General features: G+C 39.7%; 1 protein-coding gene across 3 annotated transcripts in view; it reads left to right on the top strand.

Annotated features, from left to right (window-relative positions):
• The window catches only part of LOC111884534 (CST complex subunit STN1), a 52,592-nt gene that overhangs the window by 13,236 nt on the left and 11,820 nt on the right, over positions 1-27,536 (top strand). The window contains exon 2 of one of the 3 annotated variants that reach the window (XM_052767565.1): positions 16,020-27,523. The exons of the other annotated variants lie outside the window; for them this stretch is intronic. Coding sequence (XP_052623525.1) covers positions 19,666-21,933 — 2,268 coding nt within the window. The 5' untranslated portion in view covers positions 16,020-19,665 and the 3' untranslated portion in view covers positions 21,934-27,523. Of the gene's footprint in view, positions 1-16,019; positions 27,524-27,536 lie in introns of those variants that run through there. 3 annotated transcript variants of the gene reach the window in all.

The raw sequence follows: 27,536 nt of genomic DNA on the forward strand, positions 1-27,536 counted from the left end.
AATAGAACGCGGTCTCCTACCTGGAATTCCAAAGGTTTCCTCCTTTGGTCAGCGTAGCTTTTCTGTCGGTCTCTAGAGGCTTTCAATCGTTCACGAATCTGAACGATCTTCTCTGTCGTTTCTCGTATGATTTCCGGACCGGTGAGAGTGCTTTTAGGAACTTGTCCTTTACCTAACTGTGTGTCGCCAACTTCAGCCCAACACAGAGGGGACCTGCACTTACGGCCATAGAGGGCTTCAAATGGAGCAGCCTTTATGCTCGTATGATAACTATTGTTGTATGAAAATTCGACAAGGGGTAAATGGATGCCCCATGCCTTTCCAAAGTCAATCACACAGGCTCTCAACATATCTTCCAAAGTTTGTATCGTTCTCTCGCTTTGCCCGTCTGTTTGTGGATGGTAAGCTGTACTCATGTCTAGCGTAGTCCCTAGGGAACTTTGCAGTGACTGCCAGAACCTTGAAGTGAATCTATTATCTCTATCAGATATAATGGATATTGGAACACCATGCAGCCGTACTATTTCCCTTATGTAAGTTCTTTTAAGCCTTTACATCTTATCAGTCTCCTTGATTGGTAGAAAATACGCGGATTTGGTCAATCTGTCGACGATGACCCATATGGTATCGAGTCCACCCGTTGTCTTGGGCAACTTGGTTATGAAGTCCATAGTAATCCGTTCCCATTTCCATTCTGGTATCTCCGGTTGTTGTAGTAATCCTGAAGGTTTCTGGTACTCGACCTTAACCTTAGCGCAAGTAAGCCATTTACTTACGAAGGTAGCAATTTCTGTTTTCATGTTAGGCCACCAGTACAGTTTCTTAAGATCTAGATACATTTTATCTGAACCTGGGTGAACGGAATATCTCATGCTGTGTGCTTCGGTCATGACCAAGTCTCTGAAGCCACCATGTCTCGGTGTCCAGATACGGTCCATGAGATAATATGCTCCGCCACCCTTGATTTCTAGATTCTTTTCCATTCCTCTCAGGGATTCACCCGTCACATTTCCAGGTTGCAAAGCTTCCAGTTGAGCCTCCTTAATTTGTGCGGATAAGTGGGAATGGATAGTCATAGTCAAAGATTTGACCCGCCGGCCAGTGTATTCTTTTCGACTGAGGGCGTCGGCTACTACATTGGCCTTGCCAGGATGATAACGAATTTCGCATTCGTAGTCATTGAGTAGCTCGACCCATCGTCGTTGTCGCATGTTGAGCTCATTCTGATCGAAAATGTGTTGAAGGCTCTTGTGGTCGGTGAAAATAGTACTCTTTGTTCCGTACAGGTAGTGTCTCCAGATCTTCAGAGCAAATACCACTGCTCCTAACTTAAGATCGTGTGTTGTATAGTTTACTTCGTGTACTTTAAGTTGACGGGAGACATAGGCAATAACCTTCCCTCTTTGCATAAGAACACAACCAAGTCCTTGATTTGACGCATCACAATACACTACAAAATCTTCTATCCCTTCGGGGAGGGATAGTATCGGTGCGGTGCACAAGGCCTGTTTCAGGGTTTGGAACGCCTTCTCTTGTTTTGTTTCGCAGTCAAAGGCCACGCGTTTCTGGGTTAATGTAGTAAGAGGTTTCGCAATGCTAGAGAAGTTCTTTATGAATCTGCGATAGTAGCCAGCGAGACCTAGAAATTGACGAATCTCTATAGGCATCTTCGGTGCCGACCAGTTCTCAATGGCCTTAATTTTGGAGGGGTCCACGTGTATCCCCTTATCGCTAACAACGTTGCCCAGAAATTCGACTCTTCGAATCCAAAATTCGCATTTAGAGAACTTCACATAGAGCTTCTCTGATCGTAATGTTTCTAAGACTTTTCGTAGGTGCTGGCTATGCTCTTCCTTACTTCGGGAGTAGATAAGTTTATCATCGATGAAGATGATGACGAACTGATCCAAGTAAGGACGGCACACCTTATTCATTAGGTCCATGAATACCGCTGGTGCGTTGGTTAATCCGAACGGCATCACTACAAATTCGTAGTGTCCATAACGAGTTCGGAAGGCTGTGTTGGGAATATCCTCCTCTATTACTCGTAATTGGTGATATCCGGATCGTAGATCTATCTTCGAGAAGTAGTTTGCTCCTTGAAGCTGATCAAATAGGTCGTCAATGCGGGGCAGAGGGTATCGATTTTTGACGGTAGCTTGTTCAGTTCTCTATAGTCAATGTACATACGGAACGATCCGTCATTCTTCTTTACAAACAAGACCGATGCTCCCCAAGGTGAGAAGCTTGGTCTAATGAATCCTTTTTGATGGAGTTTGTTAAGCTGACTGGAAAGTTCTTGCATCTCTGCTGGTGCCAGACGATAAGACGATTTTGCTACTGGGGTAGCCCTTGGAACTAAGTCGATTCTAAACTCGACTTGACGTTGCGGTGGTAATCCCGGTAGTTCTTCTAGAAAGATATTAGGAAAGTCGCGTACTTCTGGAATGCCCTTAATGTCCTTTACTTCCTGACTCGTATCGACGATGTGTGCAAGAAATGCATGATAATCCTTCCGCAAACACTTTCGAGCTTGGATGCACGAAATGATAAGAATGTTTGTACTTGATTTGTCGCCGTAAATCACTAATGTTTCATCGTTAGGGAGATTATGACGAACTGCTTTTTCAAAGCACATGATGTCGGCACGAAGAAGACTTAACCAATCCATGCCAACTATGACATCGGGACTTTTAATTTGGACCGACATGAGGTTGATTGGGAAAGAATGACCGTCTAAAGTTAATGTGCAACTCATGTATATGCAGTTAGTGTTTTCCGTTTTTCTGTTTTCCATTTCTACAGAATGATTTTTCTAACATGCTAGGTTTATGTTTAAGTGAATAAAATTTTGGCTCACGAAGCTTCTCTCTGCTACACTATCAAATAGTATGCATGCATATGAATTATCGAGAAGAAACGTACCAGCAACTACTGTAGGATCAGCTACGGCTTCTTCGTGGCCTATAGCCAAAACTCGTCCCACCCCGCCGATATTCGCTGCCTTCGTGCAGTTTCTTTTGTAGTGGCCCACCTCGCCACAACTGTATCACGCTTGGCCTACACCAGCGTTGGGAACTTGAGTGATCGGCTTTGCGGGGGCCTTGCAGAAACGGACAGTGTGTCCATTTCTGTTGCAGTTGGAGCATTGCATTTCCCGACAAGGTCCATGGTGGTGGTAAGTGCATTTGGCGCACTTTGGAAAGTTACCCGCATAAGGCTTTGTTGGGTAGAGGTTTGTAGGAACGGTAGTAGGTACAGTAGCAGCATTCACTGTAACTAGTTGTTGTTTCTTCGAGGATTCTTGGGAAACCCACCCTTCCCCTTATTCCATCATCTCTTCTTGTTATTGTTGCTGTTGTTTCCCTTTGGTGGTTCTGGTGCAGAAATTGTTGAGTTCTGATAACTTTCGTGATCAATAAGATATTGTGCCAGCTCTTTGGCACTTTCAAAAGTGTCAGGTTTTGAAGCTAACACGCTTGACTAAATTTGGGGCGACAGTCCCTAAATATATCTCTCTATTTTCTTGCTCTCAGGAGCAATCATATACGGGCAAAGGATTGCCAGATCACAAAATTTGTTGGTATAAGTTTCTATGTTGGTATCACGCATTCCAAGAGTCCAGAGTTCGTGCTCGAGTTTTTGAATCTCTCCTCGTGGACAGTACTCTCTCGTCAGCATGATTTTTAAGCTCTCCCAGCTTATTGAATTCGCCACTATCAGAGTAAGTACCTTAACGTGGACATTCCACCAAGTTAAAGCTCTATCAGTAAGCGTGTAAGTTGCAAACTTGACTTTGCTATGCTCGGGACAAGAACAGATTTCAAAGACTGATTCTGTCCTTTCGATCCACTGCCTCAAAATCATCACACCTCCAGTTCCATTAAACATCCGGGGTTTGGCATTCGTAAAGTCTTTATAGGTGCACTCCCGGGGTTGCCCATGACTCTCGCCATGGTTGGTGGGAAGTGTGCCAATTCTCGAACCAGTAGTAACAGGGGTATTGATTTGTGACATGACAGCCGCCACAACTGCTGTGACTGCTGCTTGGAACATCGCAGCATCAAATTGAGGAGGTGGAAGCGGTGGTGGTATCGGTGCTTCCCCATTGTTGTTTCGTCTCGGGTTTCTACGCGGAGGCATCCTTCAACTACAGGTTGAGAAGATAAAGATAAGAATTCCATAGCATAGAAAATGAATGTGTCTCATGAACTAAATCGCCATAGTTCAACAACAGATGATAGTATGAGTTTCAAAGATAGAAGAATGGAAGTTATTCGTAAATCCGAATATATGAAACAAGCGTATGGTTTCTCCTTACTATTTTAAGGATTGAACGAAATACTCAATGTAGTAATAATAGCGTGCCAATTATATTAATATAATAGTTGATACAATGATCAAGAAAATTTGACCCCTATAAGGTCTCCGATTACAAAGTTTAAGAAAAATAAAAGTTTTAGCCGAGGTCCTAACTTATAACAAAATTTGGGATTTTGGCAAGCACTACTTGCGACGTAGGTTGCGCTTGGAGCTTGACTCCGCATCCGATTTCTTTGATTCCATAAGACACCCATCGAAGGCGGCTTGTTGTTCCCTCAATTAGGAGAGGGATGCAATCATTTGCGCTTGGAATGCTTCGGTTTGAAGTTGGGCATTGTCCTGAGCTCTTTCCAGCCTATAGATGTCGGAAGTGTGAACTTGTACTTCCACGTTGACTTCCCGAATCCGGCTAGCTTGAACTCCGGATTGGTAGGACTGGTTGGCTAGTTTTCCCACCATGACTGGGAGTGCTCGATCGGCTGAACCCCCGCCACAGACATCGTAGAAGTCTCGACACATGCCGTAGGGAGGGTGTAGACTTTGTTGTTGGCTCCAATGGTGGAGGTGACTTCCCCAAACGGGAGTCGGTCCTTGAAAGTTTCTCACGAAGACGGGAGGTTGTGCGGGTGGTGGGTTGATTACTTCCGGCTCTGAGTCGGTACCAGAGTCCTCCTCGTCATCCAATTCTATGGGTTCTTCGTCCTCCTCGGGATCCTCTTCGATCCATCCCCCGTTGCCTCGTTTTCCGTGCATGTGATATTCCAAAATTCGGTATTATCCGAAGGAGGAGTCACCAGGCCAATTCGAGTTACGCCCAACGTACACTCGTACGCCCAGCGTACTCGTGGACTAGGCCTCGTATCGTCCACGTTGCCCCTATGCGAGGCTATGCCCCGTCCCATCTGAAGTTCCGAAGCAGTCGAGGATGCAGTCACGCATGACGCACGCGTACGCCCAGCGTACCGAGGCGGTTCCCAGCCCCTATAAAAGGGATGCGAGGGTTCCGAAGAAAAGGGCCAATTCCTCTCATCTTTCTTGCGTTTTTGCCTCTTTTTCCGTGCACGTGATATCCCGAAGCCCCGGTTTCCTTGCTCAAGTCCCGAAGGTCGTTTGTGCTCCCAAGATTCCCGAGAAAATCCGCTTTCTCGAGTCGAAGTTCTGCTCGGTTTTTATCTCGCCTTCTTCGATCTTTCAAGTGAGTTCATACCCCTACAATCTACGTTTTTAAATGTTTTATAAATGCTTTTATATGCTTTTAAGGGGGGGGGGGGGGGGGGGATACAAGTAAAACACTCGGGTATTATCGTGTGTTATATAAAGTTTCATTATACTCTTTTTATCAAGTGAATTATATGTGATTGATAACTACTATATGGAAACTTTCGTATGCAAAATATATATCACGATAACATATTGTCTTTTGAAATGAAATATGTTGTTATATATATATATACAAATCAAACACTTTGTTATTACTTTATGTATATGTGTCCATCTTTGACACCACAAAAGATATACTTTTCATAACAAGTGAGAAATTTCACTAGGGCTTACTATACAAACGAAACACACTTTTGGAAAACTATAATAGGTATAGTTTTACGAGAACATCATGAACTTTTACATACTAGGAACACTATCTCAAGGAGATACTTTCATATACAAGAACAAACGAACATTTTCATAAGTAAATCTGTTTTATATTAAGTTTTGTGAGACATTAAACTTCACGTACGTTCGAGTACACATTTCAAGTCCTATATTATATACCAAAATCCCTTGGAGGGGGAGCATGGTGTTTGTGTATAGATCTATATGGGAATGACAACCCCGCGCCCTGACTGTTAGCTACAGTACTCCATTTGGGGTGACAAACGTCAGAACATTCCAACGCCTGAAGAACGTTGTGTATAGGCAAATCCAGTCAATAACATGGTTATAAAACTCACATGGAGTATTAAAAAAACATTGATTTATGGGGTTTTTCAGACGTCTTGGCGACTTTACACATACATAAATCAACTACTTTAGGCATGAAAAACATTATTGTGTTACAGTTTTTGGAACTTCTAAACGGCCACCCACATACGGAAAAACATAAATTTTCTAGAAACAAACATTGGTCTTGATAGAAGGCTACATTTATACTAGTAGAAAATATGGGATTTTCTAGGAAGAAACAAACAAAAACAAAACATTTCATTTTAGTTCATACAAACATTGTCATTTAATACTTATGAAACTCACCAGCTTAAATGTTGATCTACTCTTTCAAAACTACTTGTATGTCCCAGGGATTCAGTAATTATAGGTAACAAACAGCTTTTGAAGAAGGGACGCTGCGGCGCCAGTTTAAATTCATATTTTGACATCATATTGTAATTGGTTTTGAGCATGTATCTTTCAACAATGTAAACTTTCAATTATATATATGATGGTTATGTTGCTTTCTTTATTATGTATTCAATTGTTACGGTACTACATGAAGTCATCCGCCCCCGAACGTTTCCTCCGTTCCGGTTTTGGGGTGTGACATGACACTCCACCCAGATTTTTCCATGTGTTGGCCTTCAAAGTGTGTTATCTCACTATACTATGTATTACAGTATATGTCCTTGTATATTAGGATAAGTAGCTAGTAGAGTAGTATTCATAGTATTATATCTATATGCTTAAGTGTAAATGTACTTGAAACTGGTAGATAGTAAGTATAAATGTGCATGTACTTGGAGATTCTAAAGTATAGTCTCTATGTGCGTATGTAGATTTAGTTAGGGGATGATGGTGGAATGACAAAGAGGTCGGGAGGTTATAGACCCACATGTTGATGAAATGGCATGAAGGCCGTAAGTATACATACACCCGTGTTGACGAAATGACATGTAGGTTGTAAGTACACATAGACTCATGTTGACGGAATGACGTGTAGGCTGTAAGTACATGATACGTGTGAAATCAACTAGTTTTAATCCTACTTTTTAAATATAAATTTGACACACAAAGGCAGTGGACCTATCGATTGTGGTGTAGCTAAATAAGTAGGGTATTGAACTCAGGGAATGAAAATTAAACTAATAACTAATATTATCTAAGAACAAGTAATAAAAAGAAGGGTTTTCTCTAGTTTTACAAGACTAGAAACTGTAATAGACTAACTAACACGCAGTTTAACTAACTAACAGCTAAAACAAGTAAACACCACTAAATTCAATAGTTAAGAGTACTTCTGTTTAGGTTCGAATCATTTGTTCCCATGGATGATTTTATGGTAAATGCATCTGATTAATTCTTCATTGGTTACCGATTAAAGTGATTAGATTCACATTCGCTATTGCTAATCCCTAGAAAACATATTAATTCAAGCAATGGCCAGTTGTCTAAATTAATGAATTTCCTAGTTTATTGATTCGGGTTGAGTAAGACTTGTAATAAGCTAATCAAATATGCTAATTCAATTAACTACTTGGTGATGGTTTGTCACACAAGCTCACACATTAACTTACCTATCTTCTAGTTAATTATAGTTTCACATTCGTTATTCCTAGACATATAACTATGTGGTCACATAAATCATATGAAATTAATAACTAAGAGATGTTCATACAACTTAATTACTGATTTATTAACAGAGAATAGTTGTTATTAATATATGAGGTTCTTTAACAAGCTTATCAAAACAATATCACCAATTAAAATTAATCCTAACCATAAAATCAATTGATATTCACAAAATCATCTACCCTAAACAGAAGATAAAGGGTTTAGTTCATAATTGCAATGAAAACAAATTCAAAAACGAATTTAAATAGTTCAAACATGATTCAATCCAAAGATTAACTAATAATAAACTAGAATTTGCCTTAATCCTCTTCAAAATCGAATGTAGGGTTGATTCCTCAGCTTCTCACGGTCTAGCAGCACATTCAATCGCAATTTAGCCTCTTCGGGGGTTCAAGAGAAGTCCCCATCTCGATCTCAAAGTCCCTATTTATATTTTTCTGGAAAATGAGGTGACTCTTCGAGTCAAGGTCCCAACTCGCCGAGTCCCTCATTTAAAAACCGTGTACGACAAGGACTTCTAGAGCTTCGCGAATCTTCGATCCGACTCGTTGAGTCATATGTTGACTCGCCAAGTCCTTGTTTTTGGCATTTTTTCTTCTTTGTTTCAACTCCTGAACTTTCAACTACTTCTCCTGCTTCCTTTTGCTTTCGAGCATATCTTTTGGACTGATAATACAATTCAAACACTATTAAGTACCTTTTGTCCTTAATGTGCAAATAATTAGTTAATAAAAAAAAATCTACACTAAATATATAGCTAAATATGCACATATCAAAATACCCCACACTTGATTTTTGCTTGCTCCCAAGTAAAACTGAATTTTAGCACACTAATATTACATAAGACAATCCCAATCAAACCTAACCATTATGTCAAGACCGCAACGCATGCATTTGTGTCTAAAATTTTCCTAAGGACCCCCCTCAATTCTAAATACTCACAATCCTCATAAACAGTTGTCCACTTCTTTTGAACAATGTTCATTTTATGCATCCCTCCGAAATCATCCGCAAAAAACTTCCTAAACTCAAGATATTTTTGGTCAAGCAACCCAAGCATACATAATCTAGAAAATTGCAACTTTTTGATACCACTATAGAGCTATTTGGAATTCTTCACTCCTTTGATATTTGACTTTGATTTCTTTTAATTCACCACCTTGTTGTTTGAAACCAACTTTTTGTTAGATTTTTGGTATCTTCAACTTTTTGAATTTCTTCAGAATTTTGATCTTTTGATCTTTACTATGATTGCTCCAAAATTCTTACAACTTTTTCTTGTAATTCTCTCTCTTTTTTTTTTCTTCATGTAACTCACTTTTTTTTTTCACTCAAAACCTACATGCTTAAGTAGGGGCGCTCAACTTGAACCCTTATTGGTTAAAGATATTAGTTTTCTTGGATACATTTTAAGTACACGATGCTAAACATATTGCATCCCTCAAACTAAGCGAGGTTGTGTTTTCGTCCCATGATTTCACTAGAATAAAGGAGACCACAAATGCATTATAACGTATATTGGCTCAACTAAACATTTGAGTCTTCATGAAATCATCAAACATAACACTAGCACGATTCCTAATTGCTTTTTACCAAATTTTCTAAATTAAGTCCTATCAATTTTATGCAAAAATTTTAAAATTTAACTAGTGTAACTAACCCCCTACCCCACACTTAAATTATGCAATGTCCCCATTGCATGTTATGCATGATAAAGAAAATAATGAGAGAATAAAGAGGGAACTGGAACAAACTCCCCTGGGGTAGTAGTGATGATGTCAATATTTCTTCTGAAAAGCTCCATCTTCAATTGATTTTAGGCAAGGGAACAACTCATCCATGCCTTGGGTGTCAAAATGTCGTGTGGTTAGCTCGAAATATGCAGGACAATCCCTCGGAAAATTTCAGGAATCAATCTTAAAGAAAATGTAGTCAAGTGGTGTATAAAATAGCATTAAATTAGCAACTTTAGAGGTGGAACAATAAACGACTTATCGAGTCAAAAAGGTGACTCGTCGAGTAGTAGCACAGAATGGCAAAAATCATGAAATTACACTGGGACTCGTCGAGTCAGTATGTGCACTCGGCGAGTCCATCATTGTGTGATAAAAATATATTCTGCTTGAAATCCAACTTTTGGTGTGCTGAAGTAACATCAAAAAGACACTCATGCTCTTCTCCTCTTCAGTATTTACGCACTCTTCAACCCTCTCTAAAACCGGACTCGATACTTACGCTCGCCTAGACTCGATGCTTCTATGGAACGACTCTCTAGACTCTTTGTGTGCAAACCCTTTATCCAAATTTTGAAAAGACTAAAGCAAACATGTAATAAAAAGGAAAAACACACCATAAGCAAATTGTAAACTACTTGTCCAAACCAAACAAAAACAAAGTCAAATAATAAAAATTGTTTTAACACAACCCAAATAAAAAGGATAGAACTTCAATCTTCATTTTCTTCCTCCTCCTCATCTTCTCTTACTCCACTTCCTCCCGCTTCACTCTTTCGTGCATTGATCCGCTCTTCCCAAGTAGGCACATAAGGAAATTGACCCTCGTCCACATGTTGGATGTTTAAGTGATTAAACATTTGGATAAAGGACCGGTTGGCAAAATTCAAACCCCTTCCCAAATCATCTTGATATCTTCTTCCTTCCACATTTAACCACTCCGGGGGTATATCATCTTCAACCGGGATCACCGGTGGATCATGATGTGCTTGCTCGCGTCTCGGCCTTACCCTCCTTCCCGGCTCCTCGGGTCCTATCACCACATCATCATGAGGAATAGCATAGTGTCCCCCCTCCATAATCTTCAATAATTCTGGCTCTTCTAAAAAAATGGGATTAAAAGGAGGGGTCGGGACCATCGTCATCAAGTTCCATGCTCCCCTTTCCATTAAGATTTGGCTAGGCGGGTCACAAACATCCCACCATTGATCTTTGAAGTTTTGCGATCCTTGACCGCCCCCAGCTAAATAAGAAGCCATGTAGTACGGAAGATTGCATAAAATGTTTGGAGTAATAATACTCCACAAATAGAAAACATCAAGGTTAGGAACCTTGTCGTCATCGTTCTGCATGTTAATTGTATTGGCAACGAGGCGCTAAATCAGTCTATGGGTGGGTGATCGAATACTCCCCTATTGAGTGGACTTGGGGATATAAACCTTGTTTGCAACGGTATTCCGCCAAGTAGAACCCACAACCCCCTCCGAGAATTCCCTATGACAATGCTCCAGAAAGGTGCCAAAATTTGTAGTGCTGACCAATTGTTGGTCATAAATACCCAACCTGCAAGCTAGTTCCACCATACTACATTGGTGGAATTCACCACCAAGGCAAAAAGTAACAATCCCCGGGTTATAATAATCGTTCCCTTCGCGGAAGTTGATGGTTGAGAAAAACTCCCAACACAGCTCCTTGAACACTGGTTCTTGAATGTGGAATATTCGGTTCCATCCATCACAAAGTGATGGATACCCCACCATTCATAAAGACTTTGACAAGATATGGGGCCAACTCCTCTTCATAACGAACTCTTCCTAACCAATCCCAATCTATTGCATTTGGCACATAAGTTTCTTTCTTTCTAACTTCAACCAGCTTCTTCTTCCATCTTTTCATCGTGGATTCCAAATCAATTCTTGGAAATTTTATCCAAGGATGGTCCCCTTGGTTATCCCTAGAGCTTTGTCCACCTCTTGAAAACATTTTCTGTAACATAAGAAAACCATACAAACCAGAAAACACAGAAACATTAAAACTCAAAAATTAGGACTGCCTTCAGGGACCGACTCGTCGAGTCCACGAACAGACTCGACGAGTCGCAAGAACTGTTCGAGTCGCATGTCTAAGGTTCATCAATTCATCCAACAAAACCCAAAATTGGTCCTAGGGGTTTGTCCCGGGATGCATACTAAGTTTAAATTCACAATAAATTGATTCTATAACACCCTATTAAGACATAATTTTGAAACCCTAGAATCCTAATCAAGTCAAAGGAAACGAGTTGCAACAAAATGGGACCATTATTCTGTAAAAATTAAAGCTTTAAGAAGATAATAAACAAAAGATCTTACCTTGTTAGAAGAAAGTGGAAGAAATCAAAGAAAAATGGGATGGTTGCTTGAGAGAATCTTGGCACGTTGAGTATAGGTATGTCGGCCGTATGAAGTGAAAATGTTTTACAATTAGGTTAAAAACCCTAATTTTACAGAAATGTAAAAATTGTTTGTTTTAGTAAATTAAACCAACTCGTCGAGTCAGTATATGGATTCGCCGAGTTAGGTCGGGAAATTAGTTCATACCTGCGTAAGGACTCGTCGAGTCAGTGTATAAACTCGCCGAGTCTATTAATCCGTTGAAAACATTTTTTTTCTTAAAATTTCTTTCTTTAAAAAAAATAACACCACACCCCACACTTAGGCCTTAATTATCCTCAAGCAATCATTCATGGATGAATATGAAGATTGAAATAGAGAAAAAAAATCCTAAGTAAACCACACAAAATGAAAACTAAGAACGAAAAGAAAAGAAAAGCAAACTCTTTTGACGGGTTGCCTCCCGTTAAGTGCTTGTTTTTGAGGAGTCTTTAGCTGGACTCCATCCCGCTTTACGTTTCTCCTGCTTCCTCCATTGGGATCTCCTTCGTTAATTTTTGTACTTTATATTTTGTCTTGTACAAATGGATTTTTCTCTTGTATGGCCTCTTCAATTATTGCATTCTCGTTCTTGCAGTGATTTCTTCAGCTTTATGTTTTTTCCCTTTACCATGCTTATTTTGTTTCCACTCCTTCCTTTTCATGCTCCATCGTTCCCCTTTCTTTCTTATCTTCCTTGATTGCCTTTTTGGTCATTAAAGAATACGGTGTTTTGAAAGTGAAAACTTCAAACGTAGTAGAGACAATGGCACAAGGCTTGGTTCTTTTGCTTTTGGTTGACACTGATTTTTGATATAGCATATGTGATTCAATAGAAGAGTTATGATTATCACCATTCAAAGTTTTAGGATCCCCTTTATCTTCTAAACTTCCTCTATCCTCCTCTAGGACAGGCGCATCATTCTCCACAATTGTTTCAAGAAAAGCCAAATGTAACGACCCAATTTTCAAGGCTAAAAATTTCATTTTTGATTAACAATTTAATAAACATGTTACCAAAACATTGTCGATAAAAAATCACATTACAAAATCATAATGTTGTATCTCAAACCATAACATCATAAGTATTTGAAAATCAGAGTACAGTCCCAAAACTTCTTGCGGAAACCATGTGTGTGTGTGTGATGCGCTACTACACCGCCGGCTCTTTCCCCTTCGACAAAGAGGTACCTGAATCCAAAACCAAAACTGTAAGCACAAAGCTTAGTGAGTTCCTCCATCATACCACATACCATACAATATCGTCGGTATCTTTCAACCGGTAACCTTCATCGGTATCTTTCAACCGGTATCTGTGACAACCCGTAATTTTCATTCGGTCAAACCTTACAAGTCAATCACTTTTTACTATAAGTCAATGTCATTATTTCTTATTTTAACAAATTTAGAGTTCGTTTGATTATTTTAATAATATTCTTTAAACGAACGGGTGTAAGAAAGTGCCGTCTCGGGTTTTGAAATTTAAAAACCGCAAACACCTTGCGTCTTAGAAGTTCCCGGCCAAACTATTTTGTTTGGGTCGAAAAATCATCCCAAAAGCCGTAAACTCATGCTTATCCATGAGTTTACTCCCTAAGTCTAGTCAATGATGAGTTTACTCCCCATTTATCCAAAAGAGTAAACTCCAAAAGAGTAAACTCAAGAAAACCTCGCAAGTAGCAAACTAGAAACAATTCAAGATCTTCAAAGTTGTAAGTGTTCTATCCATTCCAAGTTGATTAAACACTTAATCTAGTGTTTGTGCATCTATTCATCCATTCACTTTTGTGTTTTGATTAGATTTCCGAAAACACCAAGAACACCAAGAACACACACTAAGTGTTCTTGGACTTTAGCATATTTCAAGCTTCCTTATAGTAAGTACTTCAATAATCGAGTCTTATTGAGTTAGTATTACAAGTTAGCATCAAGAAAATATGCCAAGAAGACATGGAAAAAGGTGTTCACGGTCCAAGAATGTTCTTGGGCCGTAAACACCATATAAGGCACCAAAGTGTGCCTAAGTCATTAATCTAAGCCCTAGTTGGATGTTTAAGCCTTCCTTGAAATGTTTGAACCTTCCATTGATGTGTTTAAGCCTTGAAAAACACCAAATACCAGCATTTATAGGTGTTTACGGTTTGGGGATCTCCCAAAACCATAAACACCCTAAAGTGTGTATAAATGAGTCATTTTCCTTCCTTAGGCCTAAAAACTAGCTTAGACAACTACCTTGATGAGTTAGGGACTTGAAAACATGGCAATACTCTTTTCCATAAGGGTTTACGGTAGTAAACCCAAAGGGAAATGACCATGAGGCCGTAAACTCCTCTAAGGAGTGTTTTTGTTGCCCTAGTCCCTTCCAAAGTCCAACCCACTAAGTAGAAATGCTTCAAAGGACTTGCAAACCCTCAAAACAACTTATGGTCAAAAAGAGAGGAGTTTACGACCGTAAAATCATTAGCTCATGGTCATGAAAACCGTAAACTCCAAGGGAGTTTACCCTTGAACCCCAAACGCAATAACAAGGTCCTTTAGCACTTAGATGCAATCCTTATGGCTTATAGCACTTATATAAGGTGTTTTACATGCCTTAGGATGTCTTAACTTTGTCAATTAGTGATTTAAAGTCTTATTGGGTACATATATGTGTGATTATATGTTAACTAGGATCATTGGGTGTGAAAAAGTCTTCACTTGTCACCTAGCTATCCTACATCATTCAGTACATCCAAACCACCATCTACAGGTGAGTTCATACCCCGTAATCAATGTTTTAAATGATTTTCAATACTTTAATGGGGGGGGGGGGGGATACAAGTAGAAAACAGTATGTTATTAAATCACTCATATGTATTTGATAACTGTGTTTTCATCCAGCAGATTTCACATACTTCAAAATGAGATGCATGAAATGGTTTTCTATCTTAAAATACCTTGGTAACAAAAGTATCATTTTTGAAATGATTTTTAAAATGACATCAAGTCACTCTTAATTATTGTTCAAAACTCTTAGATATCTTACAAAACCATTTATACCTTCTTGAACAAAACTATACTTATACACTTATGTTCTTATATATGTATTGATGTTATAGTTTTCATCCTTCATTCAGTTTCCCACACTCTTGTGTAGCAAGGGTGTATAAACCTACTTGAACAACCAATTACCTTCCAGTTACTATCATAGGGATAGTTAGAAGATACAAAACATTATTCCTATTACAAGGAATTACATCAGAGTCAGTTCATTCATGAGTCTATATTATACATTACATGTTACATGAATACACTTACATGAATACATTACATGAGTACCTTTACGTAGATACATTTACCTGTATACACTTACATGAATACTTGTATCTTGATTCACGAGGATGATTTATTAGTACCTTCTGTGTAAATTGTCCTGCCTATCCCAGTTCAACAGGATATCTAGACGGGACTAACCATTCCGAATCCCAGCTGTTAGCAAACAGTGGTTGATGAACATCTACGGATGCCTACGGTTATTACTTATACTAGGAGTACCTTTACGGGACTAACCCTTCCTCTGCCCTGCTGCTGCTACAGAGGACAATTGAACAATCTACGGATGTGCAAAGGTTATTCATTTTGCTTTCCGCGATGTCGTGTTAATCCTAATACAAAAGGATAACAATTACATGATTACATTATTCCTATTACTTTATTTTGTGATACATTCACATAAACGATGAGTTAGACTAAGTACTATTAGTAATAGTCAAAAAGGAAGGAAACACTATCATTTTCATAACAGAACATTCGGGTCTTGGTAGAAGACTACATTTCATACTAGTAGGAAATAAGGGATTTTCTAGGATTTTCATACTTATATCAACTATATCATTCAAAGATTTACATAGCATACATAACAACTTTCCAAAACAAGACAATGACATTTAAATACTTATGAATTCACCAGCTTTAGGCTGATACTCGCTTTCAAAATAACTTGTATTCTCAGGTCACCAGTAGACAGGTACGATGGCCAGGTTTTGAGAAGACGGAGCACATACAAGACTCGTCTTTTATTTTGATTGTATTTTTGGTGTCTTATTACATTGAAAGAACACACATGTATTAAAACTTTACTTTTAATGCAATGGATGATGTTGTTGCTTGTTTACTACTTTACACTGTTGTGATACTGTACATGACGTCCTCTACCCCTGAACGTTTCCGCCGTTCTCGGTTTTGGGGTGTGACAGATTGGTATCAGAGTATTGTTTATAGTGAATATAGTATATCAACCCATAAAAGATATACTAACTATAAATACATTGGGATTAAAACACTCTGTCTAAGAGTTTATACTTCTAAATAATAAGATATTTAAGTAAGTATACGTGCCTGCATTCATACTAAAATCAGTGTCACAATGACAAGAACAAAAGTGTTACGATTGTTGAATATCACAAGTAAGTCTGGGGATATATGGTCAGTCTTGGGAATGGCATAGCCTGATCAACTATGCTGGTCCAAGGAGTGATTAGCATATGCCCAAGAATGGTTGTGATGTGGCAACAAGTTTAAAAACTTACCAACACAACCATAAAGAAATACCATAGGGGTATTTGATCTTACTGTAATTATCGTAGTTAGTTCGTCTATTTGGCTATTTCTTATATCCCTTTTCTCGCATAGATATTAATGGCTGGATTTCATCACGGCGATCCGTACTTCCCAAACCAAGGCAATGCTGGATGGCTAGAGAAAGAACCAGAAGATGATCACCCAATCCCTTTGGATGATCACCATGCTGAGGGTTTTTCCGATAGTTCAGACTCAGAGCCTGAAGTCAACAACCTACCCCCAGTTGCTCAGGACCCAAACCTGAACCCCCGTCCCGCTTTCAAGGACCCACACCTCTGTGGGCCACTAACTTGAATACATGGAGTCATGAATAGGGTCAACCCATTCCTTACAACGGAGACAGAAGTTTCTACAACCTCACTGAAGGAGGTTCTGCTGACAGGGTCCTACCCATCATGGTTCGTAGAATTTCTAGGAACACAATACTGGGTCAATCAACTATCAATCGAGTCTTAGAGATCGACGCCAACTCGGGCGTTAACACTGTCCACATTTTCCAACTAGAGTCTGCTCATGAAAGGACTCTGGACCGCAATGTAGCTCTGCAGAGGGAACTTGCTGAAACTCAAGCCAAAGTTAGGGAACTTCAAGCTCAGCAAGTAAAAGCTGAAAGGCGTATGAGGGGCATAGAACGCCTGCTGTCGGGATCAAGAACTCATGCTAGCAGTTCTCGTCGCCGATAGAATCTCGACAACTCATCTTTTGGATATAACCTAGTTTATGTAAAAACTTTGGTCTAATTTCCTATCTTTGTAAATCTTAGACCTGTTAGGTCTTGATCTAGTCATAGTTCTGTCAAAATTTTCCTATCTTGGTTGATGTAAGGCCTACTTATAGGCCATTTTTCCCGAACTTATTACATCTGTAATCCCAGTATTAATGACAAATATCTATTCATATGGGAAATTTGTATCCAAATGCTATCACCTTCATTTAACTACTATTCATTTTGTTGTTGGACTATGGAGAGTTAGTCCATGAGACACATTCATTATTCATTTATTCTTATCCATGTCGTCATCTTTTAAACGTATAGTTAAAGATGCCGCTACGCAGGAATCCCAGGCGTAACCCAAACAACGCAACATCGATACCACCACCTCCACCACCACCTCAACCTCCTCAACCACCTTCTCCTTTCGATGGCACTATGTTCCAGGCAGCCTTCACAGCAGCAGTAGCAGCTGCTGTGTCAGCCATCAATGTTCCTGTCCCTAGTGGATCGGGAACATGTGCACCTCCCTCAAACCACGGTAAAAGCCATGGACATCCCCGTGAATGCACCTATAAGGACTTCACGAATGCCAAACCCCACAACTTCAATGAAACTGGTGGGGTTATGGTGTTAAGGCAATGTATTGAAAAGATGGAATCTGTCTTTGAAATCTGTGCTTGCCAGGAGGGCAACAAGGTCAAGTTTGCAGCTTGTACCTTCTCTGACAGAGCACTAACATGGTGGGACGGCCATGTTAAGTATCTGACTTTAGTGGTGGCATATTCCATCAGCTGGGAACACTTGAAGGACATGCTGATGAGAGAGTACTGTCCTCGAGGTGAAGTACAAAAACTCGAGCAGGAACTCTGGGGTCTACAAATGCTTGGATCCGACATATCAACCTACACAAATAGGTTTTGTGATCTGGTAATCCGATGCCCTGATATGATTGCTATCGAAAGCAAGAAGATAGAGAGATATATCTGGGGACTGTCGCCCCAGATCCAGTCAAGTGTGTTAGCTTCCAAGCCTGTCACCTTCGATAGTGCCAAGGAACTGGCACAATCTCTCATAGATCACGGGAAACCACATAACCAAATAACCCCTGAACCCGTACCACAGAAGGGCAACAACAACAAGAAAGGGTGGAACAAGAGGAAAAGAGGGGCTTCACAAGAATCCTCCAAGAGACAACAACTTGTGGCAATCAATGCTGCCACGATAACTCCCGTTGTCCCTGCGAACCCCTTACCAACAAAAACTTATGCTGGAACTCTCCCGAAGTGCAACAAATGCAGCTTCCACCACCACGGACCTTGCAAGGAGATGCAGTGCTCTAACTGCAACAGGAAGGGGCATACAGCCCGTTACTGCAAGACTCCAATAGCTCAGGCCGCCCAGGTTCCTAACGCCGGTATGGGCTAAGCTTGCTTTGGTTGTGGCGAAGTGGGCCACTACAAGAGGAACTGACCTAAAGCGGGGATGGCTGGAGGAGTAGGAAGAGTCATGGCCTTGGGCTACGAGGAAGCGGTAGCTGATCCTACGATAGTTACTTGTACGTCTCTCCTCGATAACTCATATGCTTGCATACTTTTCGACAGTGGAGTAGAGAAAAGTTTCGTAAGTCATAAATTTGCACACCTGCTTAAACAAAAACCATGTGCATTAGATAATTCATTCACGGTAGAAATGGCTAACGGGAAAACGGAGAGTACTAACTGCATATACGTAGGTTGTACTTTAACTTTAGATGGCCATACTTTCAAGATAGACCTCATGCCGGTCCCAATTAAATGTTTCGATGTTATCATCGGTATGGATTGGTTGAGTCTTCTTCGCGCTGACATCTTGTGCTTTGAAAAAGCAGTTCGTATTAACCTTCCTAACAACGAAACATTAGTTATCTACGGCGACAAACCTAGTACGAGCCTTCGCATCATTTCGTGCATTCAAGCCCAGAAGTGCTTGTGAAAGGAATATCATGCATTTCTCGCACACGTCGTCGATACGAGTCAAGAAATGAAAGACATTCAGAACATCCCAGAAGTACGCAACTTTCCCGACATCATCCCAGAAGAACTTCCCGGTTTACCACCACAACGGCAAGTCGAGTTCAGGATCGACTTAGTGCCAGGAGCTACTCCCCTAGCCAAATCTCCTTATCATCTGGCACCGGCCGAGATGCAGGAACTTTCCAGTCAACTTAACGAACTTCTCAAGAAGGGATTCATTAGGCCAAGCTTCTCACCATGGGGAGGGAGCACCGGTCTTGTTCGTCAAGAAGAAAGATGGATCGTTTCGCATGTGCATCGACTATAGAGAACTCAACAAGCTTACCATTAAAAATCGTTATCCTTTGCCCCGCATAGACGATTTATTTGATCAACTTCAAGGACCCAACTACTTCTCGAAGATAGATCTAAGATCCGGATATCACCAACTACGAGTGCTAGAGGAGGATGTTCCCAAGACAGCCTTCCGAACTCGTTATGGACACTATGAGTTTGTAGTGATGTCGTTCGGATTAACTAACGCGCCTGCAGTATTCATGGATCTGATGAATAGGGTGTGTCGTCCTTACTTGGATCAGCTCGTCATCGTCTTCATTGATGACATACTCATCTACTCTCGAAGTAAGGAGGAACATAGTCAACATCTCCATAGAGTCTTAGAAACATTGCTAGCGGAGAAGCTCTATGCAAAGTTCTCCAAGTGCGAATTTTGGATCCGACGAGTCGAATTTTTGGGCCATGTTGTTAGCGAAGCAGGAATACACGTGGACCCTTCCAAAATCAAAGCCATTGAGAACTGGTTAGCACCGAAGACACCTACAGAAATTCGTCAATTTCTAGGTCTCGCTGGCTACTATTGCAGGTTCATTCAGAACTTCTCCCGCATAGCGAAACCTCTTACAACCCTGACCCAGAAAGGCGTGGCCTTTGACTGGGAAGAGAAACAAGAAAGAGCGTTCCAAACGCTCAAGCGAGCCTTGTGCACCACACCAATACTATCCCTCCCCAAAGGGATAGAAGACTTCGTTGTCTATTGCGATGCATCAAATCAAGGACTCGGATGTGTTCTGATGCAGCGAGGTAAAGTCATAGCCTATGCCTCGAGACAGCTGAAGACACATGAGGTTAACTACACCATCCATGATCTTGAGCTAGGAGCAGTTGTGTTTGCTCTGAAGATCTGGAGACACTACCTATATGGTACAAAAAGCACGATCTTTACAGACCACAAGGGTCTACAACACATTTTCGACCAGAAGAAGCTCAACATGAGACAACGACGGTGGGTCGAGCTACTCAGTGATTACGAGTGCAAAATTCGTTATCATCCGAGTAAAGCCAATGTAGTAGCCGACGCCCTAATTTGGAAAGAATATGCTGGTCGTAGAGTCAAATCTATGACTCTAACTATCCATTCACACTTGTCCACGCAAATTAAGGAGGCTCAGCTCGACGCTTTGAAACCTGAAAATGTGGCAGGTGAATCCCTTAGAGGGATAGATAAGAACTTGGAAGTCAAGGGTGGCGGAGCCTTATACCTCATGGATCGGATCTGGACACCGAAACATGGTGGCTTCAGAGAATTGGTCATGACCGAGGCTCACAACACTCGTTATTCCGACCACCCAGGTTCAGATAAGATGTATCTGGATCTTAAAAAGTTATACTGGTGGCCTAACATGAAAGCAGATATTGCTACCTTCGTAAGTAAGTGCCTTACTTGCGCGAAGGTGAATGCCGAATACCAGAAACCCTCCGGTCTTCTTCAGCAACCGGAGATACCAGAATGGAAGTGGGAGCGGATCACTATGGACTTCATAACCAGGTTGCCCAAGACGATGGGTGGACTTGATTCCATATGGGTCATCGTCAATAGACTGACCAAGTCTGCACACTTCTTGCCAATCAAAGAAACAGACAAGATGGAGAAACTTACAAGAACTTACATTAGGGAGATTGTAAGACTGCACGGTGTTCCCTTATCTATTATCTCGGACAGAGATAGTAGATTCACTTCGAGGTTCTGGCAGTCGTTACAAAGTTCCCTAGGAACTAGGCTGGACATAAGTACAACCTACCATCCACAGACTGACGGGCAAAGTGAGAGAACTATCCAATCCTTGGAAGCTATGTTGCGAGCGTGTGTGATAGACTTTGGGAAAGCTTGGGATACCCATTTACCCCTTGTCGAATTTTCCTACAACAACAGTTATCACACGAGCATAAAAGCAGCTCCATTCGAGGCCCTCTATGGTCGAAAGTGCAGATCCCCTTTGTGCTGGGCTGAGGTGGGTGATACCCAGTTAGCTAAGGGACGAGTTCCCGAAAGCACTCTCACGGGTCCGGAGATCATTCGGGAAACAACAGAGAATATCGTTCAGATTCGTGAACGATTGAAAGCCTTTAGAGACCGACAAAAAAGCTACGCTGACAAGCGAAGGAAACCGTTGGAATTCCAGGTGGGCGACCGAGTTCTACTGAAGGTCTCACCCTGGAAAGGCTTGATACGCTTCCGAAAGCGTGGGAAGCTCAATCCAAGATACATTGGGCCTTTCTAGATTCTCGCAAGAATCGGCCCCGTAGCTTACAAACTCAATCTACCGCGTGAACTCAGTAACATACATTCTACCTTCCACGTATCGAACTGGAAAAAGTGTTTGTCCGACAAGACTCTTGTTATTCCACTCGACGAGATCGAGATAAATGAGAGCCTCAACTTCGTGGAGGAACCAGTAGAGATAATGGACCGAAAAGTCAAGCAAACGAAACAAAGCCGTATTCTGATAGTGAAGGTTCGCTGGAACGCAAAACGGGGACCTGAATTCACTTGGGAACGAGAGGATCAGATGAAACAGAAATATCCTCATCTTTTTCCTTAGTTATTTGTAAATACTTTATTTGCTTAGACTTTAATTTCGGGATGAAATTCCCTTTAACGGGGGAAAAATGTGACAACCCGAAATTTTCATTCGGTCAAACCTTACAAGTCAATCACTTTTTATTATAAGTCAATGTCATTATTTCTTATTTTAACAAATTTAGAGTTCGTTTGATTATTTTAATAATATTCTTTAAATGAACGGGTGTAAGAAAGTGCCGTCTTGGGTTTTGAAATTTAAAAACCGCAAACACCTCGCGTCTTAGAAGTTCCCAGCCAAAATATTTTGTCTGGGTCGAAAAATCATCCCAAAATCCGTAAACTCATGCTTATCCATGAGTTTACTCCCTAAGTCTAGTCAATGATGAGTTTACTGCCCATTTATCCAAAAGAGTAAACTCAAGGAAACCTCTCAAGTAGCAAACTAGTAACAATTCAAGAACTTCAAAGTTGTAAGTGTTCTATCCATTCCAAGTTGATTAAACACTTAATCTAGTGTTTGTGCATCTATTCATCCATTCACTTTTGTGTTTTGATTAGATTTCCAAAAACACCAAGAACACACACTAAGTGTTCTTGGACTTTAGCATATTTCAAGCTTCCTTATAGTAAGTACTTCAATAATTGAGTCTTATTGAGTTAGTATTACAAGTTAGCATCAAGAAAATATGCCAAGAAGACATGGAAAAAGGTGTGCACGGTCCAGGAATGTTCTTGGGCCGTAAACACCATATAAGGCACCAAAGTGTGCCTAAGTCATTAATCTAAGCCCTAGTTGGATGTTTAAGCCTTCCTTGACATGTTTGAACCTTCCATTGATGTGTTTAAGCCTTGAAAAACACCAAATACCAACATTTATAGGTGTTTACGGTTTGGGGATCTCCCAAAACCGTAAACACCCTAAAGTGTGTATAAATGAGTCATTTTCCTTCCTTAGGCCTAAAAACTAGCTTAGACAACTACCTTGATGAGTTAGGGACTTGAAAACATGGGAATACTCTTTTCCATAAGGGTTTACGGTAGAAAACCCAAAGGGAAATGACCATGAGGCCGTAAACTTCTCTAAGGAGTGTTTTTGTTGCCCTAGTCCCTTCCAAAGTCCAACCCACTAAGTAGAAATGCTTCAAAGGACTTGCAAACCCTCAAAACAACTTATGGTCAAAAAGAGAGGAGTTGACAACCGTAGACTCTGAGTTTACGACCGTAAACTCATTAGGTCAAGGTCATGAAAACCGTAAACTCCTAGGGAGTTTACCCTTGAACCCCAAACACAATAGCAAGGTCCTTTAGCACTTAGATGCAATCCTTATGGCTTGTAGCACTTATATAAGGTGTTTTACATGCCTTAGGATGTCTTAACTTTTTCAATTAGTGATTTAAAGTCTTATTGGGTACATATATGTGTGATTATATGTTAACTAGGATCATTGGGTGTGAAAAAGTCTTCACTTGTCACCTAGCTATCCTACATCATTCAGTACATCCAAACCACCATCTACAGGTGAGTTCATACCCCTTAATCAATGTTTTAAATGATTTTAAATACTTTAATGGGGGGGGGGGGGATACAAGTAGAAAACAGTATGTTATTAAATCACTCATATGTATGCTATAACTGTGTTTTCATCAAGCAGATTTCGTATACTTCAAAATGTGATGCATGAAATGGTTTTCTATCTTAAAATACCTTGGTAACAAAAGTATTAGTTTTGAAATGTTTATTAAAATGACATCAAGTCACTCTTAATTATTGTTCAAAACTCTTAGATATCTTACAAAACCATTTATACCTTCTTGAACAAAACTATACTTATAAACTTATGTTCTTTTATATGTATTGATGTTATAGTTTTCATCATTCATTTAGTTTCCCACACTCTTGTGTAGCAAGGGTGTATAAACCTACTTGAACAACCAATTACCTTCCAGTTACTATCATAGGGATAGTTAGAAGATACAAAACATTATTCCTATTACAAGGAATTACATCAGAGTCAGTTCATTCATGATCTATATTATACATTACATGTTACATGAATACGCTTACATGAATACATTACATGAGTACCTTTACGTAGATACATTTACCTGTATACACTTACATGAATACTTGTATCTCGATTAACGAGGATGATTTATTAGTACCTTCTGGGTAAATTGTCCTGCCTATCCCAGTTCAACGAGATATCTAGACGAGACTAACCATTCCGAATCCCAACTGTTAGCAACAGTGGTTGATGAACATCTACGGATGCCTACGGTTATTACTTATACTAGGAGTACCTTTACGGGACTAACCTGTGACAACCCGAAGTTTCCATTCTATACAAACCATATCAAGCCAGTAGAAGATTAGAACAGTTACAGAGATTTGGCAGAGTTTAGGGTATAAGTTTGAGTATTACTTAAGGAGATATCAGGAGAGTGGATGCACTAGGGTTTTGTGCAACACTGTTATTTCAAAACTCTAGGATATTAGAGTTCATTTCGGGAATAAAATATTTTCTGCCAAAAATCCCAGGACTATATATAGAATTCTGAACCATATTGATTCATTAGTTACATTTCCAACTAGAGAAAAGCCGAATTGTCTCTCAAGGATCTTCGGACTTTCGTTCCGGAAAGTGAGTACTTGTATCTAGTGTTGTTTTAAAGCTTCTTATATGCTTAATACACTAGAAATCATAGGAAAACACTAAGATCTGTGAGTTTACCCCTCAAAGCCTTGGAACTCAACCTAGAAGCTACCATTACATGTTTAGACCACAAAATCATTAAGAATCAATGGCTAGAAATGAGTTCACGGCCAAGGATGTTCTTGGGCCGTGAACTCCATTTTTAGGTGCCAAAACACCCTAAAATCCTTCCTTAAGCCAAGAGACTAGTTTAGACATGTACCCTAATGAGTTTAGGACTAGTAAACACCCTTAGAACACCAAGAGTAAGGTGTTCATGGCCCAAGAAGTTCCAGGGCCGTGAACTCCAAACAATAGTGCCAAATGGTGCTAAAAACTCTTCTAAAGCCTTGTACAATAGCCTAGTTTAGTTCCTAGTTAAATTAGGGACTTGAAAACACCAAGAACACCCTCCCAAGGGAGATTACGGCCGTAATCTCCATGGGATATGGTCCCAAATGCCGTAAACTCCTAAAAGGAGTTATATAATGCCCTAAACTCTTCCATAGACCAAGCCATTAAGTAGAAATGCTTCTTAGGGCCTTATAGAGCATCAAACATCAAATGGTCACCTAAGTATGAGCTTACAGCCGTAAACTCATGAGTTTACGACCGTAAACTCATTTGGTAGTGTCATTAGGGCTGTGAACCTCATGGTGGAGTTTTCCTTGAGCCCTACACACAATAGCTTCCCCTACAAACACTTAGATGCAATCCTAGAGGCTAATGACACTTGAAAAAGGTGTTTAGCATGTCCTAGGGTGTCTTGACTTGTTTATTAGTTGTTTATAGACTAATTTGTTACATATATGTGAAATTATATGCTAAGTAGGATCATAGAGTGTGTTCAAGACTTCACTTGACACCTAGCAGTCCTACCTCTTCAGTTCATCCGTATCACCCACAATAGGTGAGTTGATACCCCTTAATCAATGTTTTAACCGTTTTTAAATGTTTTATGGGGGGGGGGATACAAGTAGAATCATGCTAGCTATTATATCAATCACATGTGATTGATAAGCAGCATTAAAATGATTGGCTACTCATTAGCCGTTTTACCAAATAATTTCCTTCAAATGATTTTTTATAAACACTTCGTATGTTTAAAACTCCTTATTAAATGGTACATTTTACTCTGTATGTTCTATTTCAAACTCATTTACAATTGTGTTTCCAATAAATGTTTATTTATACTTAAACTGTTTTATTAAACCCAACTTTCAAACTGTTTTATAGATTGAAGTAAAGTCGATCTTTTCTTAGATAATAATTATGATCAAAGGTTTTATAAAACTTAATTTATGCTTTTATATTATAAATTTCATGCCTCTATATGTATAGTTATATAAGAAACGTTTAAAAGACTTAGGAAGGCTATCCACCCTATTTCCTTGTCGCGCTTGAGATGTGGTCTGGTGGGATATCGGGTATCTGTCCGAAGATTGTTTAAATATTAGTTATATATCATATGTACATATATAGTCATAAAGGTCCTTCCAGTTCATCCAATGCCCTTGGGTAGCAAGGGTATACATCCATGTCCATACGTACTAGTTAGATTACTAGTAAGCTACCATATGGGTAGTTTAGGAAGATACTAGAACTATTACTAGAACGCGATATCATTCAATGAGTCAGTTCATTCATGAATCAATACTTGCTAGATAGAGAGAACATACAATACAGCTAGAACATTACAGTACATTACTATTCTTACTAGATAGAGAGAACATACAATACAGCTAGAACATTACAGTACATTACTATTCTTACTAGATAGAGAGAACATACATTACAGCTAGAACATTTCAGTACATTACATATACATGAATACGTTGACATAATTGTGATCCACTATATCGGAGCATGCCTTAAATGTCATGGCCCGAGTTGTAGCCAGAGTCTCTTGGAGGGAGAGCGTGAGTTTGGTATAGATCTATACTGGATTGACTATCCTACACCTTGCTGCTAGCTACAGCCGGACCTGCAGGTCTGCGGGTGCCAAACGTTATACCTTTTTACGACCTACATTTGTCGTTGTTACCCAGTCGATAGTATGGTACAATTAATCACATGATGCCTTAATATAAATCCGGTTTAAGGTAGTTAGTACAACAGTAGTTCCTATGGCACTACACTACAGTACTACATTAATTTGCCCATTACATATATTTAGTAATCTTTTCACTTAAACATTAAATGTAAAACTATATTTTGTTAATGATAGTTACACTTGGGAAAATTACACACTTTTACAAGAAACAAACATTTAGAACAGTCGGGTCTTGGTAGAAGACTACATTCAGAGTAGTTAGGTCTTGGTAGAAGACTACAGTCAGAGCAGTTTGGTCTTGGTAGAAGGCTACATTCAGAGCAGTTAGGTCTTGGTAGAAGGCACCCTTATATAATAGTAGGAATCATAGGGATTTCTAGGGTTTTTCAAACGTTTATAGTTGATTTACAAACATTTTTATACTTACAATTCATATACATTTTCAATACTTACAATTCATATACATACAAATACTTACATACAAATTAAGACACTAAAATACTTATGATCTCACCAGCTTTAAAGCTGATACTGTCTTTCAAAATAACTTGTATC

This window comes from Lactuca sativa, chromosome 9, assembly GCF_002870075.4.
Source record: "Lactuca sativa cultivar Salinas chromosome 9, Lsat_Salinas_v11, whole genome shotgun sequence".
NCBI lineage: Eukaryota > Viridiplantae > Streptophyta > Magnoliopsida > Asterales > Asteraceae > Lactuca > Lactuca sativa.